We start from the raw sequence: 26,792 nt of genomic DNA, 5'->3' as shown, positions 1-26,792 counted from the left end.
ACTATTCTTGGGGAAGTGTGAATCAAAATGACAGTATTGGTTACAAATCTATAATCTATACAAATCTGACATTTAGCTTCATTGTCACATCTGTGCTATGGACATTCACGCAGGCTACTAGACAAATAAATTAAAAAGATTCAACAAAATCAGTGTGTAAAAGTCTATAGAGGCAACAGATTATTGTCAATCATTCTTAAAGGGATAGTACAACATTTTGGCAAATTGGCCCATTGCCATAATCCCTATAGTAGCTATTAGGAGTAGGTTTGTTACCTTTAATTGTCGGTGCAAGCTATTTTTACAACAGCCGAGCCGAGCCACAAACTGCTCAGAGCTAAGCTACGGAGGCTCATGGGATTTCTTGGTTTCACTCATCAAACTCATCAAATACACAATCCAACAACTCCAAAACACTCTGGTGGACAAGTTGTGACCTGCACATTCACCACGCTATGAGATAATAACAGAAAGTTACATATGGAGTTCTTTTCAAGGTAAATTCATGTAAAACTGCTGATGGGCGTTCCCGTCTGGGACAGTTTTTTGGCAAGCAGTCTCTGTATTTGCCTCGAAAACAACTCCATCTGGTAACGTTCTGTTATTATCTCATAGCGTGGTGAATGTGCAGGTCACAACTTGTCCACCAGAGTGTTTTGGAGTTGTTGGATTGTGTATTTGATGTGTTTGATGAGGGAAACCAAGAAATCCCATGAGCCTCCGTAGTGTAGCTCTGAGCAGCTTGCGACATTTAAAGGTAACGAACCTATATGGATTATGGCAGTGGGCCAATTTGCCAAAATGTTTAACTATACCTTTAAGCTGTAGCCAATACTACATACATGGTTAACATACAAAAATGAAAATGGTTGTTCACTGTATGTGCTCTAAAAACTAACTGCAACAAACCTGATAAAAACAATACATTACTTTGTATGAGTGTTATTCCATATGGTGTCTCCACCGGAGCACTGAGGTAAAACATTTTCAGGCAAGGTCAGGACAATACCTTGGCATGTGTCTTGAATATATTAAAGCACAGTGGCCTCTTTGAATGAGTTGATCCATCTATATAGGTAAAAGAAAATACAATTAATATTAAATGCCGTCATATGCAATAATGGGTAGCATCTCTTTTACACTATACCTCTGGACTGTTGGTTCATCATCAGCTTTAAAGATGAAGTAAAGTGTGTTTTTGTGGTACAGCTTGAACTGTAACTTCTCAGTAGAATCTTCTTTTAACATAAATCCTAACAGGGGCTGACTCTCTAAGGCTGCAACATCCTGCATGAAGACAACAAAGAACAGATGTTGGATGGACAAGAAATCAGTTCCATGTTTGTGCAATTATAACATTACATAACCTTACCTCACTTGCAGCGTATGTGTACAAGACTTTGTCTTTGATGACAAACCACAGCCTCTTCCCCTGCTTCTTATTGCCCTTGGACCTCTGTAGATACCCACTCATGGATGAGTTGTCCGTGTTTGCTGTCACCTGAAATGAGTAAAAGTTATCTGACTTTTCTGGCCATAATAAACAAACAACGGCCCCCAATCAGGACAAAGTATCAGCTACCTCTGTGAGGGCAGCAGGTATCTTCTTCTGCTTCCTGGAGAAGGCAAAGTTAGATCTGTTTCCAGGAGATACACCTGATAATAGGGACTTTTCATCTGAAGAATAAATGTGCAACAGAACGTGGTTTAGTACACAGAGAATGCACAGCTGTGTTGAATTCAAGGTGACAGCGGATGTGAAGAAAACTGTATATTATCACTGCAAACAATGTTAGAAGGAAGTCACTCATACTTGTTTGCTGGTTAAGAACAAGGAAACACTGGTCACACACTCGAGCTGACTGGTTCTTAAGGTATTCAAGGCAGTATTTCTTGGTGGAACAGGACTGGCACACCACCTAGTGGGATGAAAAAGCACAAGATACAAAGTTTTTCTTGTTTGTAATGTGATTTGCTTTCCCATTTTTATAGGCACAACTAGTCCTTTTTAGAAACAAGCTCATTTGCTTTCTTAAAAAGTTAGATGAGAAGATAGATAGATGAGATTAATAAATGTCTGTACAGTAAATATGATGGAAACACACAATTTAAAGGTACATTGTGTAGGAATTACTCCCATCTAGCGTTGCGGTTTTATATCGCAAGCAACTCAATCGTATTTTTCATGCTGCATTCACGTGAAATTGGGCAGACGGCAGACGGACGACAGCCGCTGAACGTAACGGCATAAACAAGCCTCTATGTAAACAAGTGGTCCGTCAGCACGAGGCAAAACAATACACCTGACAATATGTTGTCATGGCGATGTCGTATTGTTTACCTGACCCACGTTTTACCGGCTTTCTCTGGACTTCTGTGACTAAAATGACATCTGGTTTGTTAGCGACGGCCGTCTGCCCGACTGCAGGTGAATGCAGCATCAGTGTAACGCTCCATTCCTCCTCACTGCGTTACCGCGGTGACTTTTCACAGACGCCACCTCGACCTGAGCCGACAGCTCCGGTGTCTCCGCTGAGTTTCCGTGGTTTCCTACCGTCACGCTGCCACTGAACGTAAAAACATGGAGACACCACATGGCAGCAGCACCGAGCTTACCTGCTCCATGGAGATATGAATGATATGAACGGCTCATTCAGAGCTGAAAGGAACACTTCACTTTGTTGATGGGGGGGATTACTGATTAATGAAAAACAGACTTTTGAACCAAATAGTCGATTTTCGTGAATAGATAACAGGAGAAGTTACACAATGTACCTTTAACCTTTTGTCATGGCTTGTATGGATGAAATAAAAAGGATGTAATGTGTTAATGTGTTGAGCGCTAAAGATGCCACTCACCTTTCCACATGCACGGCAGTGGTGTCTCCTCCACGTTAGGGAGAACTCAGAGGTGCAGATCATACACATGGTGGTCCGCAGGTCAGGTATCCATATTGGGGCTTTGGAGCCCAAAGGATCACCATCACCACTATCACTCAGCTCCCCCTGAGTGGAAGTACAGAACCTTTAGTTTTGGTCCCCTTATACTTTTCAAACAGGGGATTTACAGGGTGTGTTTACCTCTTCTTGAGCTTTTCCTGATGTAAAACTGTACTTCTTTCTGGTGTAGTCATTGATTGCTTTGGAAATGGCCTCAAGCCATTCATCTCGCTCTGTGGCTGAACTGCAGGAGGAGAAAACAAAGTGTAACTACACAGTGACCTGATGCTATGTAATGAATAATGAAAGCAAAATCTTTTGTTTCTGATCAATTACCTTGCAGAGAGAATGAAGGAGCGCTCCACACTCTCAATGTTCAGCTCATTCTGATAGGCTTCTTGGCTGGGTTTGCTAACCTGTAATTATTTTCACCATGAGTAGTGATGGCAGTGTGTAGCTTATCTTCTGCTAATGCATATGTGAAAATATGAGAAGTGTGAGAAAATGAGAAGAGTTCTCACCCTCATCCCAGCTAGACACAACATGTTGTTGACCTTGTACTGGCCTGACTGAACAGGAGTGGTGTACAGCAATGTGTCATTGAACTAAAGGGAACATAACATAGACATGTCATTAGTCTTGGTAGTAAGTCTTGACAAATATAATCTTCTTCATGGGTAACATCCTCTGTATAATCAATGGTTTGATCACCTTTACACTCAAAATCTTTCCAAGAATGTTTGTCTTATTTCTTGTCAAAATGTCTCATTTCTAGTCAAAACTAAACTCTTTCCACTTAAAATAAGACTCATCACCTAAAAATTAACTTGTTTTTAGATAATTTTCACTTGTGTCAAACACATTGTCACTTGCAATAAGTAGAAAAATCTGCGAGTGAAAGCAGCTTGTGAAAGTGCTTGTGATATGGAAGAAAAACTTGCTCCACTATCAGATTATTTCAAGTGAAAATCTGCTTGAAAGAAGGAAAAAGTGTCTAAAAACAAGCTGCTTTTTAATGTGATTAGTCTTATTTTAAGTATAATGAGATTTGTTTTGACTAGAAATGACATTTTGACTAAAAAATAAGACAAATATTCTTGGTAAGATATTTGATTTTTTGCAGTGTAATCACCCATTACAGCAGCATAACACGGAAGTATTGACTACACAATGCCCAAAAAGAAAAACCTGTCAATAAAAAGGAAGCATGGAACCTGGGAACCTGCATCTGATCATAATCATCCTCTGCAGAAACAATGGGGCCAAAAAGAAGATGGGGGAGTGCAAGAGAGTAAAGAGACAGATGTGTAGCCTACCAGGAAGAACTTTCGGGGTTGCATGACCTTCCTGGCCAGTTTCATCAGGACACCCTCTTTCAGGAAGATCTGCAGCACAAGAACACATTAAGTCATGTTTATTGTTTCACATCTTTAATCATTTTCTGAATGATCAGGATGGAACCATCTGATAAATCAAGCACCATATTATAAAGTTGGTGCTAAAGGCAACAAACCATTCGTTGAAAAAAGTTTACAGCCAATAATGTTGGGGTTTCCTCTTCATCATAATAATCATTACTCTGTTATTTCACTATAATGATATGAATCTTTATATTTTACAGAGTTTTACAGAGGGGCTAGTTCATTTTGTACCTTCAGAAATTTGAGATGATGTTACTTTGTCAGCAATTATATTCAATGTGCCCAAAATGCAAACTCTGAATTAACTACTTGGCCAACTTGGAAGAAGTCTAACAGACATCTGCTGTTCCATGACAAGTGAGGGAAATCTAATTATGTATGTGATATGATTGAAAGCTACAGAGCAGCACTAAATGGACCTGAAATTGAGTTTTTCTCAACTTTGGTAACTGTACTTTTTCATTTTAAATGCATCAGAATTATTGGGGCTTTGGTGATTAATTGAAATGAAGAAAAGAGAAATAATCTTATTTACAGTGCTGTTAAAAAGCATCTGCCCCTTTCCTGATTTCTTTCTTTCTTTTGCATATTTGTCACACTTAAATGTTTAAAATCATCAACCAAATTTTAATATTAGCTAACCAGAGTGAATACAAAATACTGTTTTTAAATTATGATTTCATTTTTATATTGTATTTGTTTTTGTTTTTTTTAACACATTGGAGGGTTTTGGAGCATTAATGGCCTGTCCAGATTCAGGTCTGGACTTTGCACTTCAAAACCTTCATTTTGTTTTTTTTTAAGCCATCCAGATGTGGACTTGCTGATGTGTTTTCTATCATTGTCCTGCTGCAGAACCATAAGTGTGTTTGACCTTGAGGTCATGAACTGACAGCCGGACATTCTCCTTCAGGATTTTCTGGTACAGAGCAGAATTCATGGTTCCATCAATTCCAGCAAATCGTCCAGGTCCTGAAGGGGCCAAGCAGCCCAAGACCATCACACTAACACCACCATATGGAACTGTTGGTATGATGCTCTTTTTATGAAATGCTGTGTTAGTTTTACACCAGATGTAACAGGACCACCTTCCAAAGTTCAACTTTTGTCTCATCAGTCCACAGAATATTTTCCCCAAAGTCTCGCGGATCATCAGGGTGCGTTTTGGCAAAAGTGAGATGAGCCTCTGTGTTATTTTTGGTCAGCAGTGGTTTTCACCTTGGAACTGTCCCATGGATGCCATCTTTGCCAGGTCTCTTTCTTATTGTTGAATCATGAACAAAGTGACCTTAACTGAGCCACGTGAGGCCTGCAGGTCTTTAGAAGTTGTTCTGGGTTCCTTTGTGACCTCCCGGATGGGTCTTTGGGGTCTTTGAGTATTTTGGTTGGCTGGCCCCTCCTGAGAAGGTTCACCAGCGTTCCAAACTTCCTCTATTAGTGGATAAAGGCTCTGGCCGTAGTTCACTGGAGTCCCAAAGCTTTAGAAATGGCTTTGTAACACTTTCCAGACTGACAGATGCCAATGATTTTGTTTTTTCATCTGTTTTTGAAGTGATGTGTTGCTGTTTGAGATCTTTTAGCCCCCTTCACTTTGTCAGACTCAACAGGTCTGGCAGTGATCAGGTCTGGGTGTGGAGGGTGAAAATGAACTCTTTTCAAAACATTCAGTTTATCACTTAGTTCATGATCTAACAAGGGGGGGTGGTTACTTTTTCACACAGCGGCAGGTAGGTTTGGATAGCTCTTTTCCCCTACTAAATGAAATCATGATTTAAAAACTGCATTTTATATTAACTTGGGTTATCTTTGTCTAATGTTAAAATTTGTTTGATTATCTTAAACATTTAAGTGTGACAAATATGCAACAAAAAAAGAAAGAAAGAAAGAAATCAGTAGAGGGACTTTTCTTTCACGGTATTGTAGATACATTTCCTTGTGATTTACATTCATGACACACACACACACACACACACACACACACACACACACACACACACACACACACACACACACACACACACACACACACGAACACACACACACACACACACACACACACACACACACACACACACACACACACACACACACACACACACACACACACACACACACACACACACACACAAAACATAAATCCAAATATCAGCTATAAGATCTTACTCGTCCCGGCTGAACTATCTCATGGTGGCCACTCAGACTGCACTGCACCTGGATCAGTTTCTGGAAATTATCCTGAAAAAGAAAAGTAGAAATAAGTCAAACTTTTGTGGAGAATTTTGTGAAGTGTGTGAGTGTGTGATGTTTGTCTCTTACCCCATGTTTCATGATGTCATTGGCATGGTTGGCCACCTCTTTTACAAGAGCGAGGGCAGCTAAGTGGAAAGAAGTAACATATATGACTCACACCACCACATGGACTAAATGTATGGAGATGTAAAAATGTCCTCGGTTTACCTTCTGTGTCCTCGTAATCATCTGAATCCTCAGATAGGTTTTTCAAATAGTCTGAAATGACAAATATCACAAAGTAAGGTTAACGACAAAACCGAATGAGTGAGAAAGTAAAGTACTCTGGGTCACAAGTGCTCAGTGTTGTGTTGTAAATTCCTGGAATGTAATCTGAAGTTAAAACCCTGGATAAAAATGTTTGCAGGTGCTTACATAATGAAATTATACAAGAGCGACATGAGGAACATTCTTCACCTCTGGCACCGAGTGATCAATCCTGATGTATTAGACTCATGACAACCTAAGCCCATTTATGTTAAAGCTTGTGTTATGTCACTAAATCTGATTTGGACTGCACCGCACTTTTATTATCTGAGGATTGCAGAGGCAAGACAGACCTATAGACTAGTATTTGTTCTTGCGTACAGCAGGGGGCAGCATGGTGCCTATGATGTGACATCACAGGCTGGTTGAACATACAGTGTTGAGGAAGCTCATATCTACATGGATGAAGGGATTAAAAGCTTAACAGTGACTCAAGAATGGTGTGCTAAAAAAAATGGATTCACGGTATGTAGTGCAGTGAAACCGAGGCTTCATGTGATATACCTGTGAACAACAGCTGATACTGAGGGATCCTCTGAACAGGCTTCAGGAGGAAATGCTTCAGAGCAAAGTTGGCACAGCGTGGACTTGTCTTGAATAAAGAATAACACAGGAAACGAAAAACACCAATTTCAGGAACAAACACGCATACACCGTTCTCTGCACATACATAAACAATGAAGTGTCATTGATCCAAAAGTCACATGCCCTCCTCCCCCCCGGCACAAAAAAAACAGGTCGAGCCAGTGTTGTCACCTCAAATTCCCGCACCACAGCTCCAAATGCTGGGTTTTTTTTACTCTGCTCTTCCAGTAGAGCCACATTCTTGTCATACTCGCGGATGTAAGTGGAGTACATCTTTAGATAGGGCCCTTTCTTCAGGAAGATGTCTGCTAGCTGTGAATTCTCATCCCTGTACAGGGAATAAAGGAGAGAAAAATCATTGCAAAGACTTGAACATTATTATTTATGTTTAGTCACATGTTTGGGAGTGAGTGGAGAATACCCTGCAGAGGATATGTAGGCTACAGTTCGCCTTTGTGTAAAACTTCCTTAATCAGTGCCAACACAAACAATACAAAACATCTCTCTCTCACACACACACACATGCACAAGATAAACTCACAGTAATTAGGCTAAGCGTGTGTCACATATCTGGAGTACCTGAGTATGGTTTGTATCGGCCGCTAACATCAGAGAATGCCGACACCCACACATCACACCAATAGGAAATTGTTAACATTTAACCCACGGGCTAGAACAGCCTCCAACTGCTGTGTTCACATCATATGGGATGGATGGTAGTGAAATACTGTAATACTGAAATTGTTGGTATGTTGTTTGCTCACAATCTATACGCTTAGCTAAAAAGATATTTTAAACCAGTCCTTTATTTTTGATGATGAATATTATTATTGTGGAGGTGACCTAATGCTTAGGGTAGGATTTTAGTTCAATTTTAAGGTAGTTAAGATTTGCTTTAAGTGGTACAAAGGGCTGCTAGACATTAAAAAAACATAACAAACTGTTCCAGACCTTTACTGTATCTATAGCTCTAGATCAGTGTTTTTCAACCTTGGGGTCGGGACCCCACGTGGGGTCGCCTGGAATTGAAATGGGGTCGCCTGAAATGTCTAGTAATTGATAAAAAAAAATGTAGATACATTTTTTTTTTAAAGTAACTATTATTCTTATAAAATTATGATTCAAAACACCAATTGTATTCTATACTTTCACTTTCTTGAATATAAATCGAGTTCAAATAAAATGCAGCATATAAATGGGAGAAATGGGAGTCAGGAGCCAAAAAAGGTTGAGAACCACTGCTCTAGATCAATAAACATTATGTAAAACCACTTGTGTGATCCTGTTGTACCATTTGGCCAGTCTCTGCCTCAGCTCTCTCAGCAGGTCTTGGTTGAGTTCGTAGAGTTGGGGGAGGTAGTAGAGGATCTGGTTGAGTATACGCTCCTCTATTACAGGCTTCCCACTCTGCTGAGATGCTTTAGACACCGCCTCCCGAAAGTCCTGCAGGTCAGAAAGTCAGACAGATAAAACCTAGAGTAGCAACATTTGCCTGAGTCTCTTTAGGTTTTCTCAAAAAATCCAGTTCAGTCTGAGATTCTCCAATAAAAAATAGAAAAATAGAATTGAACTGAACTGAAGTACGGACCTAAACATTATCTGTTCTCTAAATGTTGTAACATGGGTGCAAAAAGAAGACTATAAATATATTAGATTAGCTCCAGGAATATAAAATGATGAGGTCAAAGAGAGAGGAATGCTGCTGACCCATGACCTACACAGACCTGACTTGCATTAAGCATCCCAAAAATGTACAGAATATGAGCAAAGAACTGAGCACAGATGAGCCTGAGGGCACAGAACAGGTTAACATGTGAGGTCACTTCCTACTACAACAGCTGACAGTGATGGAGGTGGCTCATGTGGTTGTTAGTGAAACATGATGATTCAGAAGATAAGAGATGAATCAGCTTCAGAAGCAAAGTGAATGTTTCTTCTTAGTGTTGTTATTAGACTTCACAGAATACCCTTTTATCTCTACAGCAGTGTTTTTCAACCTTGGGGTCGGGACCCCACGTGGGGTCGCCCGGAATTCAAATGGGGTCTCCTGAAATTTCTAGTAATTGATGAAAACAAATTTACTGATAAAAATATTTTTTTAACTAATTATTATTCTTTTTAAATTTTAAATTAAAAACACCACACACAATCTTAAACAACTGTATTCTATACTTTAACTTTAGCGAATATAAATCGAATTCAGATAAAATGCAGCATATAAAAATATCTGAGCTGGCACATCTTGATTGACGTGCAGTCACATGATCGCGGGGTAGCCAGAAATTTGTGATGTCAAAATAGGGTCACAAGCCAAAAAAAGGTTGGGAACCACTAAGCTTTCTCTAGCTCTGGCCTAAATAACTTCAAGTCATTTTTTGTTTAGTGTATTGATTTTTTGTGGTGTAGCAATGCTGCCTTGTTGGTCCATCACTCTGACATATACAACTCTGACTATCAGTGGGTGGACTGAAATGAAAATTTTCTGATTCCCTCTGAATGAATCCATCTGATACCGGTCGTATCCAGACTTTTTTAGCACCACTCTGACATTTATGGTTTTGAGTGAAGTGTCTGGACAAACACTACATGGACCACAATACCATGAAATTTGAACATACAATCATAATAACTCTGGTGTCCACCTGATGCAAAATATCACAGCAGTGAGCATGGTGATGTTAGTGTAACGCTGCCTTGTTAGCGTCACCTCGATCTGAGAGATCCGTGGGTCGTAGATGAGAAACAGCACGGGAGCTCCGGAGTAGTTTAAGGACGATGGTTTATTTACACAACCAGACCAAAACGACAACTGCCAGTCACTCGTCTCCTCTACTCCTCAACTGACATAAACACCCCAACATTCTATCTTAGGCCAACCAGATCATTCCGCCCTATAACATTCTAACATAACAGTTTTAATTACACAACATAAAATAGTCCCTTATAACAAAATAAAATTCATCTTACATTCTTCCCCCTCTTCAAATGAAATGTCCTCATTTCAAAAATAAAATTCATCTTACATTAGCATTTCTCTATCCTCATAGACAGTGGCTATGGCTGTATATTCATTTTCAATTATCCTTTCTTGGGTTGTGCTCTATATTTGATGACCTGTCTAAGTTATCTTGTTTTATTTTAGTTTGGTTACTTTTAGTCTGAAAGAGCAAGCAAGTTTACACATTTGAGTTCCTTCATCAGTTCATGTGCTGTACATCATGCTGTATAGTTATTAAAAGTGTCTACAGATGTGGACTGTTTCATTTGTGAGATTAGAAGTGACCAATTGTTTAAGGTTGTTGTACCTGTTGCCCCACATTGAGTTTAGTCAAGTGTCAACATCTTAAGGGAAACAGAGCACAGAAAGAAAACATCATAGAGACAACTCTGTCTCAGTTTACGTTCAGTGTTAGTTTGATTGCATAATGAAATTAATACTGCCCTACAAAGGCAAAGCGCAGTATCTGCATTTTTTCAAATTTTTGTTTTTGACCAATCAAAAGTGTGGCATATTCTCTTCAATCTGGTAGAATTAGATATTGGTACTGCTAACATTTCCAGAATTATTGGGCTTTTTATTTTGCTGTCCATCCAAAAAAAACACTGTGAAACCAAGGCAAAGTGCAGTATCTGCAAAGAGTAGCTGTACTCCCTACATCCTATAATTTACTCTATATTTCCATTGAAGTAAAACCAAGGCAAAGTGCCGTATCTGCACCAAAACCAAGACAAAAGTGCAGCATCTGCCATAAAACGGTCAAAATTGGCCAGAAAGACAAACTACAAAATACATTTAATTCAGTCCACCTTTATCTAATCAATTATAGACTTGGTAGTTATTCATAATTTGACGCTTAAACCTGACAATGAAAAACACAAAAAGCTGTTTTTCTCAGTTCGGCATTTTTACAGATACTGCACTTTGCCTTTGTAGGGCAGAGTAGTGGTGGTGGTGGTGGCAGATTTTGCATGAAGCAAATCACATAAAGGACAGGTGATGTGTGTGTGTGTGGTTCTTACAACATGAAGCAGCTTCAGGACGTCAACAAACCTGGAAGAGAAAACAAAGCACAACACAGCAAGTTCAATAACATACAATTACAGCGAAAAGAATTCAATGGACAGATGTCTGTCCAATAGTGGTTTGTGTTCCACAATATACAGATCTCAAGTCAGTTTTCAGTTATAAGAGAAATAGTCTCAATGAAGCAGTTGATACATAGTATGTGGATCATCAGAGAAATAGAGTCACTTAGACATTAAACCCATCTGCTTGCCTGGACACCTCCACTAATAAGTGAGAAAATGTTTTATTTTTCCTTTTGTCCTTTGAGTGAACCAGTGTTTTAATTTAGAACAAATGACTTACACACTCTCAGAGGACATGATTTCTGTAGCGATGTGGTGAATCTTGCTCTTCTTCTGCCCGCCCTGTATATAACAGTGGTGCAAAAACACAGACTTTTATTACAGTACATTTAGAATCAAGGCACTTAAAGGGACTACAGCACATAGTTTTACTGCTGCCAGTAAAATGTATAGTAAGAAGAAGACAATGTAGTTTTGTAGATGTGGTGCTCCGGAATTGTATTGCGTCAGTCACAGGGCTGATTCTGTCCTAGTCTGCCCTTATTCATTTCATACAAGACAATTCTACGGTGGCCCTGAGGTGCAAAACACAACAGCAAATCAGAAAACACAACAGCAAAAGAGAAAACACGATAAATTACTAAACACTATCTTTTTGTGTTGTGTTTTCTCTTTTGCTGTTGTGTTTTCTGATTTGCTGTTGTGATTTGCACCTCAAGGCCACCGTACAATTCAACAGCCCCACGGCATTAGTATTGGCTACATGTTCCTACAGTAATAAACTGGAAACTGAGAGTACTTTCAGGAAGATATTTGTCATACATAACGTCAGTGAACATTAGGGAACAAAGTGTCAGAAAGAAGAAGCGTTTCCCCTTCTGGTTCAAGACAAAACCTTTATCTCTCAGAACAAATCCTTGCAGAAATGTTTCTCAGCGCACAGCGGACAGAAGTCATAAATCATTAGCAACGTGTGTTCTCCTCACCGTGCTCTCCTCCTCCGGCTGCTCAGCCTCTCCTTTACTGGAGACGGAGCTGCTGTCGTTCTCCTCGTCTGAGGATGAGATGTTGGCTATGATGTCATCGCTTGAGAAACCATCACCCAGGGAGACCTCGTTGACAGAGCTGCTGAAAGGGCAAGGTGTTACGGTCAGGTAAGAATGGAGACAAATACAGAAGCATATGCACATCATGTGGACACACAGAGACAGCTGCAGTCAGACACTTAAGAACAAAGACAGCTGTACAACTGAACATAGCTTTAGTCATTCAAACGGCAAATACAGTTTTTCTCAATTGCTAAAACACTAAACCCTACAGTATTGTCTGTTTTGCAACATGCATTTAGCTACAGTGAACAATAAACATTTATTTCTACAGCTTCATGTCCTGAGCATTGTGTTTTCTATGTAGTGTTTAGTGACTGCTCGGTAGTGTTTTTGAGCACAGATTAAACTGTTTTGAGGTGAAAGTTTGGTTTTGCAAGAAGAGTCTGAGGTTTTGTGAATGTAGCTTGAAAATTGGGGTTTGTGTTCACAGTTTAGAGAAAAGGAGAGCAGCTTTCGAGAAATGTGTCTTAGCAATCGAGAAAAACTGTAATTAGACGGCTGCAAGAAAGTGAGGATGTCATTCATGGAAGAGATTAGGCTGAAATAGAAACATCTATGTCAGCATACCATGAGTGGGAGTGTCTACCACTACCTCTCCAACATACCCTGCTCTGAAAACGGAGCACTAGACACAGCTGGAAAAACAAAATGATAATCATGAACACTATCAGATATTCCTAGCTCTGGTCCAGCTGTGCAGTTCAGGTCACAGAGCAGCAGTTTGGCTAAATGCTGCCAGGCCCAAAAGAAACTAGCTCTACACTGCAAAAACTCAAAATCTTACCAAGAATATTTGTCCTTTTTCTAGTCAAAATTTATTTCTCATTTCTCATTATACTTATACGTTTTTACACACTTTTTACTTCTTTCAAGCATATTTTCACTTGAAATACGTAGAAAAATCTGTTGTTGGAGCAAGTTTTTCTTTCTTATTACAAGCACAAAAAAACTTGCTTTCACTGGCAGATTTTTCTACTTATTTCGAGTGAAAATTTGTTTGAAACTAATGAAAATGATCTAAAAACAAGTTCATTTTTAGGTGATGAGTCTTATTTTAAGTGAAAAGAGTTTAGTTTTGACTAGAAATTTGACATTTTGACAAGAAATATAGACAAATATTATTGGAAAGATTTTGAGTTTTTGCAGTGAAAACCCAACACAAACCACTTGCTGCTATCATTACACACTTTCCTCATTGAATCATGCAGCTGGCAAATAACACAATGTGAAAAGCTTAAGGGAGAGAACCACACCAGAAAGATACTACACATCCAAAATACTTCAATTCCCTGAGGCAGCGCTTCATGTGAAGGCACCTCCCTCAACTAAACTGCAGAAAAACACGCTGACCCCAGGCTCAGCTCAGCAGCAAACCCAATAAGCCAGAGTCAGTGTTCTTTCTTACATACTGTGATGTACTTATAATAGCTGATGTATTTGAGAGCCACTGGTCTGTGTTTGTGAGCCGCTCAACGTGTTTCCAACATGTGATCACCACACTGTTCAACACACTAAACTGTGAGAGGCTGAGTGTAAAGTGTAATCCTCATTTTTCCAACTGTCTTCTGCTCTTTCATAACACATTCTTCTAATTACACAGCCTACTCCAAAAACTATAAACACACTACAAGTTTAATTAAGCTAATTTAGCATCAAAGTGGTTGTTGTGGCCAAACTCACTCACCCAAAATCATATTCTCTCACCTTCTCCACAGCTACTGTATCAACAGATCATTCTACTTTTTATCCTAGGATTTGTGCTTTTAAAATCACATTCTGAAATTCAGTTCCAGTGGTTGTGCTGCAGAAACAATGTCTCCGTTCCACTGCTTCATTCACAGAGCTCCTTGTCCGTTTGTAACTATTTCTTTCATATGAACAAGTTTGGAATTTGTTCAAGACAGGCTTCAAAGATCATGCACAGCAACAAGGAAGGAACGAGGAACAGCTGCTGCATAAATGCAGCGCAATGCACCTGTGGTTCACTCTCAAAGCCTGGTGCTTATAGAATGCTAAGAAATGTCAAGAGCAATACACACATGCCCCTGTCAATCGGCATTATACACAGTGTGATATGAGTCTTAATGATCTTTGATTTTTTTTTTTTTACAAATGAAAGTCACACGCTGTCATTTGCTCTACAAGTAATTGTTCTCATGAAGTCTCAGGTGTTTCCTGTTCTCATTTTAGAAAACATTATGTGGATTTTGCATTATATCATTTTAAATTATGTATTGGCACTCAAATTATGTAGCACAGTATTTAACCTATGTCCAGGTTGCTCCTTTTTGCACTTGTAGCGTATATTCTATTGTTTTAGACATCGTAGGATACATTTTATCATATACTCCCTCTTGGTATCCTATCAGGGCCGTTGTATAGGGAAGAAAGGTGATGATAATTCTAGGGGTCCAGCGCCCAGTAGGGCCCACAAAACCCAGTTATCTTTGTATGACTGAATTATTCTGCATAAGACGCTGACTAATACTCTATTACTAATACTAATGCTGCATTAGCATCAAAACAAAGTAGGCTAAATAAAAAATGATAATACAAAAGTAGTCTAAGAAAAAAAGTGGAAAAGTCAGGGGTCAGGGGCCCACTTTAGTATACTTTCAGGGGGCCCAGAATTCCTAGCAACGGCCCTGTATCCTATTATCTCCCTTGCACATTTCCCTTTGGAGCATCCTGGCAGAAGAATTTTCTTTGGGATGAATACAGTTCTATCTATCTATCTATCTATCTATCTATCTATCTATCTATCTATCTATCTATCTATCTATCTATCTATCTATCTATCTATCTATCTATCTATCTATCTATCTATCTATCTATCTATCTATACTCAGGTAAATTCAGGATTTTAAGCAAACAGCAAGCCACAAAAATCTACCTTTCACAGTCTGTTGGTGTGTGACACTGCTGGTGTTCAGGGTTTTTCTCTAAGCACATATACGGCTCCTGCTCCTCGTAAATGCCCTCATCATTATACAAGTCATTCTCCCACGTCGAAGGCTGCACTGAGGAGGCCGAAGTAGGTGACACGTTCATGTAGTCTGATATCTCCTCGTAGATGCGGATGTTCTCATAATGGTGAACGGATTCATCTGATCCAAAGTTAAAATCATCTCCGTCCACGCTTTGCTCTACTCCCATCACAGGGCAGGAGGTTTTACAGTTAGACCCAAGTTGCTCGGGGACGTTCGGACATCCACTTTGCTCATTATCATCCCCAGTGCTGCAGTCTGGGCTCTGGCCTCCTCTTACAACCAGCTTGGGCAACATCCTCACTGACAGCTTCAGGTCCAGCAGTTTCCGGAAAGAGTTTCTCCTCAGGCCTTCGCAACGAATGATATCAGCTGTGGAGAAAGACTTGGCTTTCTTCTTCCCCAAGTTTCCCCGCGAAGGCTTGATTCCAGCTGGTACGAGGTTTCTATTCATCCTCTCATCTGGAAGTAAAGGCAGCTCCCTCGTCACTCCCTCCTGCAAAACACCATCTTGTCTGGGAAGAACCGGCCTTTTCTCATTGGCTTCTTTTTCCTCATAGGATTCCTGTCTCCGTGTACATGGCAATGGGCTGCAGTGTGCAATGGGGATGGCAGCAGGCTGGCTGAGCAAAGAAGAAGGAGGAGGAGGGCTGTGGTGGGTGAGGTTGCTATAAACTTCCTCTCCTGCCACCTCCTCGTCCTCTTTGTCAACGGATACGCCTGTACCATAGACACAGCTGTCCCAACCCAGATCTTCCTCCTTCACGTTCTCTGGCAGGGTTTCAGGAGCAGAGTTTGGCACTTGCTCATGTGCAGACAGGGATGGCTCTTTCTTGGGTGGAGGGGCCGGTGGAACAAGGGCTTTCCTCCCAGACTCAACAACAACCGACTTCCCGTTTTCACTCACAGATACACTGACATTTAGGGAGGAGCTGACCTTCCTCACCTCTTCGGTGTCCATTCTGCTGCCTTTTTGGTTTAGAATCTCTTCCTTCTCCTCCTCCTCCACCTTTTCCTGATGAACTAAAATAGCTGTCTTTGGTTTCCGCGGTACGGGGACGGGTTTCCTTGGGGCTGCTGAGACCGGTTTGTGCTGGGCCACACTGCACATTTGCTCCGAGCCAAGAGTATCTTCCTCTGGTCCTCGTCCAGGTGCACTCTGAGGTATTTCATCACCATTTATCTCATTGGAGGCACCGACGTCTGTGTTTAGATTTTTGTCCAAACTAAGCATCTCTTGTAGAGGTTTATGGTTGTTAGAGGCCAGCTGTGGAGGGTGAGTGCTCATCCCCTGGCTTTTGACAGTGGATGTTCTCTCCCTACTGTCCATGACACATTGATATGTCGGGGGAAGTTTTCTGTTGTCTTCAGTTTTACCTCTGTGCAATTTTTTCAAGTCTTTCTCAGTTTTGTCTCTGCCTGTTGGCGTGTTTTTGATGCACTGACAGTTTTCCTCGCTACACAGGCAAATAGGAATAATATAATCCCAATCTGGCTTTTTGTTTTCTTGCTGTACTCCATTATTTTGCCGGTTCAGTAGGCCAATGGTACCGGGGTTTCCTGTTGTTACAGATGTCTGGTGCTGGTTCTGTGAAGCAAGACGCTTGGATTCCAGTTTGGAGAAACTGGGTTTGGGGGCCAGTACTGGTTTAACCCTTACTGGTGGTGTGGCAGGAGATGGAATAGGGAGGCCTTCTCTCCTGGGGGATGAGGGACTCGGCCTTGGCCTTTGGGGCGGCACCAGCTGTGGTTTTGGGGCCAGAGGCGGCTTGTGCCTGTCTGAGGAGAGAAAAACAGAAACACTCAGTCAGACTGTCTGCTACATGTTAAAATGATTGAAACTCTAATCCTACACAATGAAAAAAGTATAGTATAGGGAGGACCAAAAAATGGCTTTTCCTGATTTTAATCTGTCAAATCATAATATTGCTCCCTGTAAAAAGGTCAAATACCTCGGCCATTTCCTTACAGAGGACATGACATGATGATATTAGAAGGCAATGCTGCAAAATGTATGTGCAGGCTAATACTCTTGCTCGGAGGTTTCATTCGGGTACAGATAGCGTTAAAATATCTCTGTACATCGCATACCTGTGGGTTAACCAGGGCCATTGCTAGGAATTCTGGGACCCCTGAAAGAATACTAAAGTGGGCCCCTGACTTTTCCACTTTTTTTCTTAGACTACGTATGTATTATCATGTTTTATTTAGCCTACTTTGATTTGATGCTAATGCAGCATTACTATGGGTCAGGGTCTAAGCAGAATAATTCAGTTAAGATTAGACTACTGGGCGCTGGGCCCCTAGAATTATCATCACCTTTCTCCCCTATACTGTACAACGGCCCTGGGGTTAACTACAAGAAAGCAAGCATGAAAAAATAACAGGTTGCGTTTACGATGCGTTAAGAATCTTACTTAAAAGACCTCGATGGCTGAGTACGAGTGAAATGTTTGTAAATGCAGGTGTCAACACCTTTAACGCTGTACTCAGAAACCTGATGCTTAGATTTATGTGTCGGCTTGATGCCTCAGAAAACCATATAGTTAACAGCTTGATCCACATCAACTGCAGTTCCATCAGGTATCAATCTCTGGGCTGGAGAGACACTGGTACAGTTGTCTCCTTTTAACTTTATAGTAATTCTATTTTTGATAGGAAATCCCTAGCTATGTTCTAGCTCTATTCTCTTTTATTGTCTGTGTTGTGTGTCTGTTGTTGTGTTATGTCTTGCTATGGACCCGGAGTCTAAAATAAAGTCCTAAATAAATAAAGATATACTGTATATGACTATCCAGATGGCATATTTAATGTACTTTCAGACAGATGTTGCTCTGATGGGGTTTTACTCTTTAACTCTTTAAATCTGCTTGGCAGCACTGATCCTAACCTAGTGATAGTTGTTGTTAAGCACCCAACCAACTCCCCGGGGGGGCTCCAGTATCACATGGCTTTTGTTTGCCCCTGCACACAGCAGCACAGTAATCCTGCTAATGGTCCATGTCAACAGAAAGAGGAGGAGGTGAAGGGTGGGAGAGGAATGGAGGAGGGAGGGGGCACAGCTAGGGGCTGGATGGAACAGAGTCGAGACAACTTAAATGTGTGTGTCTGGGCCAGTGCCCTGAAAGTGCAACTACTCTGATCACCTGAAACAGGCACTGATGTTGTTTTACAACTGGGCACCACATGTTTCTTCTTAACAAGACAAGGGTTCAAATTCTGCAACCCCAACAATGAGATAGAAAGTAACATTAAATCACCTTGTATGACACAATAAGGTCAACATTTCAGCTGTAGCCTTTCAGTCAGTCTGGATCTGTTGTTCATCATGAACCCGTTGGAACACATTGGTCCGATTTGTTGTTAACCGACAGTTTAAAGCCCCTCCAGCTACAGCTGTTGAATTGTAGGCTACTACACTTGACTATCACTTACCTGACTTCATCATCGCTCCGCTCCTTTTGAATCTCTGCTTGTAATTCAGCACAGCGAGACAAAAAAAACTTCCATTATGTCCGGATACATCTCACAAATCACACAAACTAGTCAGTGTAGGAAAAAACTCGGCATTTCCCTCCTGTTTGTTTGAACGCCACTCAGTCAGTCCGTCCTGTTGTCAACACTGGATCCTCACTGCGCCTCAGCTGCTGCTGCCTCCACTGACTCTGAGTCTGAGCTTCCTGTGTGTTTCCACCTACAGCCACTAGAGGGCCTTAGCAGACAGGACAGGCTGCGGATCAGTCAAAACTACATGGACTTCAGCCTGGCAGTAGTTAGTTTGAACAAACTATTTCTACCCCTGGAGAAATGTAGTTTGTGAAACTACAGCTAAAAGAAAGTAGCTCTAGCAACTCATTTAACTCAGCCTTTAATAAATCATGTGGTGTAGGCTATATAAAACCAAATGCAGCCTAATAGCCTATGAAAAATCCACATGCCAGCAGAAATATGCCTCTCAACTCAGCTTTATTTTCTTACAGAAAAAAAGCTGACATTTTTGCTCAACATAGTGTAAGTCAGTGTTTTTCTACCTTGGGGTCGGGACCCCACGTGGGGTCGCCTGGAATTCAAATGGGGTCCCCTGAAATGTCTAGTAACAACTGTATTCTAGACTTTAACTTTATCGAATATAAATCAAATTCAGATAAAATGCAGCATTAGCATATAAAAATATCTGAGCTGGCGCATCTTGATTGACGTGCAGTCACATGATCGCGGGGTCGCCAGAAATTTGTGATGTCAAGCTAAAGGGTCACGAGCCAAAAAAGGTTGGGAACCATTTCACCATAGACATGTTGGGTAATATAAAGAGAAAATGAAAATCCTACCCCAATACCCACTGGTAAATTAGAAATGTAAATCAGTCAACAAAAAATGTAATAAATAATACAAAGAGGTCGACATGTTCTAGATCAGTGTGTCTTGAACAACAATGTTTAAAACCATGACACTAACACTTGTTGCTTGATGACACCACACATGAGCAGTCTCTCAAAGTTTTTATCAGACAGCCAGTGCCTTCATGTCTAGTAGTAAATACTACGCAATACTACGCAGCATAAAAAATGAATGTAGTTTAACTACTTAGTTAAGCTATGTAGTTCAACTACACAGTTTAAGTCTTCCAGACACTGCTCACATGAGTTGAACGAAAAAACCTGAAGGCTTTGAAATGATTCCGTCAACCCCATCCCATCACACAAACACTTCATTTCCACCTAACTGCATTATGAAAATTGCTTATCATCATTACACAGAAATGTTCCATAGTGCACATATGACACATATACGTCATCATTAGGCTACTATTATTAACAATGCTGGTTAAGGCTAAAAGGCCAAAAATACAAGAATAAGCCAGCTGATACTCTACTGATTCATGGTTAGGGAAGTAAAACTGAAAAGTCATCATCCATTGGTTGTGCTTTCATTATGCCATAACAGATCGGATGAGTGTACGGGAAACACCTATGACAACATAGAAGGAAGAAGAGGTAATGAAATGGCAGTAAAGGCCAATGCTGTGTGAGCTATAATTAAACAAGAACAAAAGAAAAGACTGACGGTTTAGTGTCTTTATTACTTCTGCTCATCCAAGTGAAAAAATACAATAAAATGTTACCTATGGATATTAACACAGGATGTAAAACACACTATTCAGACAACACTGAAGCATCTACTCTCATCCCTGATGCCCACAAGTGTTGTGAGTTTGTTCCTACTGTAAAAGGTTGAAAGCAATGTCACCTCTCAGTAACAGAGGGGTGCAAACCTGCATACAGTGATTCAGAGTAAAACAGCAGAGACATAAGGAAAAAACAGGGGTCTTCTTTTTCATACAACAGCCTCTGGGTCACGAGTGTCATGCCTCAATGTTTTTTTCTGTCAAGGGAGAAAACATGAAACACACAATTCAATCAGACATATCAAAGACTCTGTTAAGGAAAAACACAGCCAAAGAATCTGGCAGCTGGCAGCCAGACAAAAAGAATCTGAACCATCAAGTTACAGTTTAGTGCCATTAGTCACCCAGAACGATGAATCACTTGGTTTTAATTACAGTATCAACATCGGTCCCAAACCTCTCATTGGTTTTGTCCACTGAAGAAGACTGAGATGGGCCATCTCCTCCTTTCAGCGTCTCATGTTGTTGTGCAGGGATATTCACTGTGTCACTGCAAGTAAAGCACAAAAGACAATAACAGTAAGAAAAGTTCAATTAATTAATCTCATCCGTATTACTGAATCTCTTAAAGGGATAGTTCACCCAAAATTGAAATTTCACTCATTATCTACTCACCCTCATGTCGACTAAGAGCTGGGAGAAGTTTCAGAGTCCTCCGTGGCTTCTCTGAGTTACAGGGGGTCTCGGTGTAGCAGTGCATGTCCATATAACGGTTGCAAATGGATACCAACTGTCTTCATAACAAAAAGACACACCAAAAAACATCCAAATACCTCCATACTGCTCGTATGTAATGTCCGTCTTGTATTGAAGCCCACGAAATGCGAAATTGTCTCGAAAAAAATGAAATAAGTCTGTATTTCAAGCTTGTTTTGTAGCAGAAGCTTCTCAAAGCTCCTCTTCCTGGTTCGTCAAATTTGGACGAACTGGGAAGAGGACAGATCCTGGTTCGTCCAAATTTGACGAACCGGGAAGAGGAGCTTCCGCTACAAACAAGCTTAAAAAATTGACTTATTTAATTTTTTTCGGGACAATTTCGCATTTCGGGGCTTCAATACAAGACGAACATTACATACGAGCAGCATGGAGGTATTTGGATGTTTTTTGGTGTGTCTTTTTGTTATGAAGACAGTTGGTATCCATTTGCAACTGTTATATTGACATGCACTGCTACGCCGAGACCCCCTGTAACTCAGAGAAGCCACGGAGGACTCTGAAACTTCTCCCAGCCCTTAGTCCACATGAGGGTGAGTAGATAATGAGTGAAATTTCAATTTTGGGTGAACTATCCCTTTAACCAGGGATTTGTGAAGATTATTTTAATTTAATTAATTTACTGTTACAAATTTAATGCTGTTGTCGACAACTATACCCTTTTCAGTAAAAGTGAATTCAAGAAATTCTTCAGTTTCATGTGGTTAAAAAGACTGACAGGAGGGATGGTGCTGTAGTACCTGAACTTGTGGTCTGGTGGGAGGCTCAGACCTAATCTGTAGTCTCCCCTGGCTCTGGAGATCTGCTCCTGAAGGTCCCTGACCATACAGCTGCGACCACTGAATACGTAGCCCACAAACAGCAACTTTCCCTTGATGTACATCTGTCACATTCACAGGGGATAGTTCTCATTGCCCATGGGGAAATGGAGGAAAAGTGAATCACTGCAATGACACACTTTTACAGACACATTTAAAAACACAGAAGTAGTTGGTGTTAATTTTATCTTTTCAAAACAACTCATATCAATCATGTGGTAATTTTTTGTATTAATATTTATTTTATCTTTCACCACAGAGGAACATATAGTGTGTGTGTGTGTACATGTAATCCTGTCAACCATAATGACTGCTCCTCCTGAGCCTCTGAGTATTTAAGTGCAAATGCTCTTCCATGTTCCTGATACTAATAAATTCTGTTTGACTTATGGGCTCAAGGAGGAATTTTCATCTTACAGCAAATTTCATTGGAACAGCTGTCACGACTTACGGGCAAAAAAAATGTAAGCTCCCTTTTGTAATTAAGAAGTGTCATCCCTCACTGCCATCAGCTCACAGCACTCTTAGAATAAATGTCTGGCTTTCTTGGAGAGGGCAGCACCTTACTCTGGGTCCTGATCAGTCCACCCCACCCCCACCGCTGACATCTCAGCTCAGACAAGCACCGCTGCTGCCTCCCAGTGGCAGCCATCAGAACATGCACTCTGGAGCAGAGACTGCAGCTTGAAGCCAAGTCTGCAGTGGGTTTATACTGACCAGGACCATCCCAGGAGCAGCATTGTGTCGCTGCTGTAGCAGTATGTTCTCGCATCCGCAGCTCAGCTCGTCTGTTGACATCTCATACCTCACCAGGCGGAATGAATCCATCTGGCACTGCATTAAAAAAGAAAAAAAGAAAAAAAAAACATACTGATACTGTTACTGTTTGCAGAAATATGCAGTATAATGAGTCTGGTGTAGCACGTCTTGTTCTGACATCTTTCTGTGACTTTGTTGTTAGTGCCTATGCAATGCTGTGCTGTCCTTGCAAAATGTGCAGCATGTCTGCACACTTGCTGATTAAGCTGAACTGTAATTATGCAACAAACAAGGGATGTGTGCACGTTATGTATCCGAGTCTGTAGAGATCTGGATTTCAGCTGCACAAAACAACACATGTGCAGCTTATTGCTCTGTAAAAATGCTTTTGATGTGTTATGTTTTTTTTGCATTCACACCTGACTACATGGCATGGTTCTGTGTTTATTCCTCCTCCTGTAAAGCTGCTCCAGTGCGTCCCGGCCAGGCACTGCATCTGTTGTGTTGCTGGTGGAGCTGGGCTGCCGTGGCAGAGTCACACACACCACCAGGATCTGTTGACTGTACGGAGGCTGGCCCATCACAAAGGTATCGTACTCCAGGTCCGTCACCACTGGCATCAATGTCACACTGCAGCAGCAGCAGCGCCTCCGCCTCCCCTCCCCCAGCAGGGCAGCTCGCAGCAGCGCGGGGCACACTGTGAGGGGGACGGAGGGGGTGAGTGACGACGGGGCCGGGCGGCAGGTGACGGCGGCGGGCAGCAACTCTGGGCTCTTTGGAATAATCACTGACCTGGCAGTGGTGATAGTGAAGTTGTGATTATAAAAAAAAGCCCTTAAAACATTAGTAAATGTCATTTTCTACGCAGTAACATTTAAATGAGCTATAACTGTTAGTGCCTGTCAATAACACAAATAACTCTTACTCCAGTCTGATGGTGCCGTGAATTTTAAGAGGTCCTATCTGTGTGACAGTGGGCTCCTCCTTGGATCGTTTTTTGGGCATCCTGACAACAATCAGATTAAAGAAGTGAAATGGCCCTGATTAGGGTCAACATTATGCAGCATTCACTGTTCAAAGTCAAGCACAGCTTAAGCACCTGAAACTGATCACAAACAGCGTGTCCCTATTATTATTCCAACATCAACCACTGGCCTTTGTTTAAAGGGACATTGTGTAACTTCTCCTGTTATCTATTCACGAAAATCGATTATTTTGTTCCAAACTGTGTTTTTCATTAACCAGTAATCCCCCCATCAACAAAGTGAAGTGTTCCTTTCAGCTCTGAATGAGCCGTTCATATCATTCATATCTCCATGGAGCGGGTAAGCTCGGTGCTGCTGCCATGTGGTGTCTCCATGTTTTTACGTTCAGTGGCAGCGTGACGGTAGGAAACCACGGAAACTCAGCTGAGACACCGGAGCTGTCGGCTCAGGTCGAGGTGGCGTCTGTGAAAAGTCACCGTGGTAACGCAGTGAGGAGGAATGGAGCGTTACACTGATGCTGCATTCACCTGCAGTCGGGCAGACGGCCGTCGCTAACAAACCAGATGTCATTTTAGTCACAGAAGTCCAGAGAAAGCCGGTAAAACGTGGGTCAGGTAAACAATACCACATCGCCATGACAACATATTGTCACGTGTATTGTTTTGCCTCGTGCTGACGGACCACTTGTTTACATAGAGGCTTGTTTATGCCGTTACGTGCAGCGGCTGTCGTCCGTCTGCCGTCTGCCCAATTTCACGTGAATGCAGCATGAAAAATATGACTGAGTTGCTTGTGATATACAACCACAACGCTAGATGGGAGTAATTCCTACACAATGTACCTTTAAGGATAGCTGGCTAGATTAGATGGGGTAAGGATTAGGTATGGACACCCAAAAAGGTATCATGGTTCTACCTCGATAAATTAAGCAAATGTCGCAACACTGGTTGTTGAGGTATACTGTAACTAAACTTACAGCTTTCACACCAGTTTCAGTGTAAAAACAATGAATTATTCAACACTACAGCCATGTCTTTCAAAGTCCACAGTTTCTGACACAAGCTTTGTGTAGTAAATGTGTTGTCCTGAAGCCCTTACTGAGACAATGCTGATAACATCACATGGGTATGACCTAGTGGTGATCAAGACCTCTAATTATAAGCAGTTATCTGCACAATTTTGTTGCAATGTAGATGGATGTATGATCATGGAGAGTTCGTGCATAAGAAACATAGGAGTCCCTTTTGACCATACATTATCTTTCCAACCTCATATCAGGGAGATTACTAAATCAACCTTTTTCCATCTCCGGAACATTGCTAAAATTCGCCCGGTTTTATCTCATGCAATGCTAAAATTGTCCTCCATGCTCTAGTGTCTTCTAGATTAGACTATTATAATGCTCTTTACTCTGGCCTCCCTGCATCAGCTACTCGTAGTCTTCAGCTTGTGCAGAACGCTGCCACTAGAATTTTGACCAGAACCAGTAAATCCCTGCACTGCTTGCCCGTCCAGGCCAGAGCTGATTTTGAGATCCTTCTTTTAAAGTTATAGGTGGTAATCCTGTTCAGAAACACATTTTGTTATACTGGGGGAAATGGTCCTTCTATCCTGAGAGTAGTCAATACATTATGTATTCGGAAAAAGGAACGAAAATAATCAGACCTCTGTGGCAGCTGCAGGACTGACAAAACTCTGACCAATCCATGCTTTTCGCTCCGAAAAGGAAAAACCAATCAGATGCCTTCATGTCTAGTTCTGCCTGCGCCCAATCAAGCTGCCGTCTCTCTCTCTCTCTCTCCCTCCTCCCGCTTGCGCGACCAGAGTCTTCACCTACATCCACAGAAAGGTGAAGAATCCACCTCCATTGCAATTTTTAAAACACTACGTAAAGCACACGTCAATGTTTTAGATAAATCTGAGTTTTCTAATTGCTTTATCCACGTCTGTTTTTTCCTTTTGTCTTTTTGTGTGTTGTTTTGCTTATTTGGTTGTCTACTCTTTCCCTTGATTGTTTTTATTGAAATTCATTCTGTAAAGTGTATTGAGACCATGGTGATTTTACACTTTAAATACACTAAACTGAACTATTCTTCTCAGACTTAGCAGAGCTCTCCCATGGGACATTGTACATGTTTTCATAAGCTCTGCAATACTTCCCATGATCACTAAATTTGACATGTTAAATCAGTAGAGTGGTCTTGTTGTGTGTGCACCTTGGCAGTGTAAGTGAAGCGTCAGCAGGTCTTTCTGCTGATGCTGACAGGTGTCCGTGCAGCTCCTGCGGCTCGGCTCTGTCCTCGTTTGGCTGGGTTGATTTTGTGTCTGCCCACTCAGGTGGGTTGAGAGAAGGCAGAGCAGCTGACTGCACCTCTCTCCTCAGTCTGCTTCTCAGTGGTGCAGCTGGCATCTGCTCTGTGTTAGGACACTTAATACCTGAAGGAGAGGAAAAGGTCACTCAGAAATGCACACAGACGCTAAGTGACACGGCTGACCGTGAACAAGATCCTGATGGAACTATTCAATAATGTTGAGACTGCAAGAAGTGGTGATACTGTAACTTTTGCTTCACCGAACCACTCGAAACCGTACCAGATTGGGCTCATTGAGCAGCGAGCTAAATACTTTGATCACTCATACCCA

General features: G+C 41.2%; 2 protein-coding genes across 2 annotated transcripts; both read right to left on the bottom strand.

Moving 5' to 3' along the window:
- Positions 1 to 819: 819 nt before the first annotated feature.
- Positions 820 to 19,249, bottom strand: LOC310987265 (FYVE, RhoGEF and PH domain-containing protein 6-like). Its single transcript, XM_083973453.1, has 21 exons — positions 19,123 to 19,249; positions 15,594 to 17,466; positions 12,578 to 12,716; positions 11,872 to 11,933; positions 11,523 to 11,553; positions 8,794 to 8,945; positions 7,674 to 7,830; positions 7,422 to 7,509; positions 6,819 to 6,869; positions 6,678 to 6,736; positions 6,525 to 6,596; positions 4,257 to 4,325; positions 3,462 to 3,545; positions 3,277 to 3,356; positions 3,082 to 3,184; positions 2,860 to 3,006; positions 1,814 to 1,919; positions 1,583 to 1,677; positions 1,373 to 1,501; positions 1,148 to 1,287; positions 820 to 1,068 (listed from the first exon to the last, which is right to left on the bottom strand). The coding sequence occupies exons 1-21, from the start codon at positions 19,133 to 19,135 to the stop codon at positions 1,032 to 1,034; spliced, it is 3,687 nt and encodes a 1,228-aa protein (XP_083829579.1). The 5' UTR covers positions 19,136 to 19,249; the 3' UTR covers positions 820 to 1,031.
- Positions 19,250 to 20,922: 1,673 nt separating this feature from the next.
- Positions 20,923 to 22,519, bottom strand: LOC310986900 (uncharacterized protein C3orf20-like). The gene is made up of 3 exons (XM_083973007.1): positions 22,327 to 22,519; positions 21,270 to 21,362; positions 20,923 to 21,069 (listed from the first exon to the last, which is right to left on the bottom strand). The coding sequence occupies exons 1-3, from the start codon at positions 22,467 to 22,469 to the stop codon at positions 21,057 to 21,059; spliced, it is 249 nt and encodes an 82-aa protein (XP_083829133.1). The 5' UTR covers positions 22,470 to 22,519; the 3' UTR covers positions 20,923 to 21,056.
- Positions 22,520 to 26,792: the final 4,273 nt, after the last annotated feature.

Source organism: Trachurus trachurus (genome assembly GCF_905171665.1).
Source record: "Trachurus trachurus genome assembly, chromosome: 6".
Classification (NCBI taxonomy): domain Eukaryota; kingdom Metazoa; phylum Chordata; class Actinopteri; order Carangiformes; family Carangidae; genus Trachurus; species Trachurus trachurus.
The sequence above is the reverse complement of the archived record's forward strand: the minus strand, read 5'-3'. Positions and strand labels throughout refer to the sequence as shown.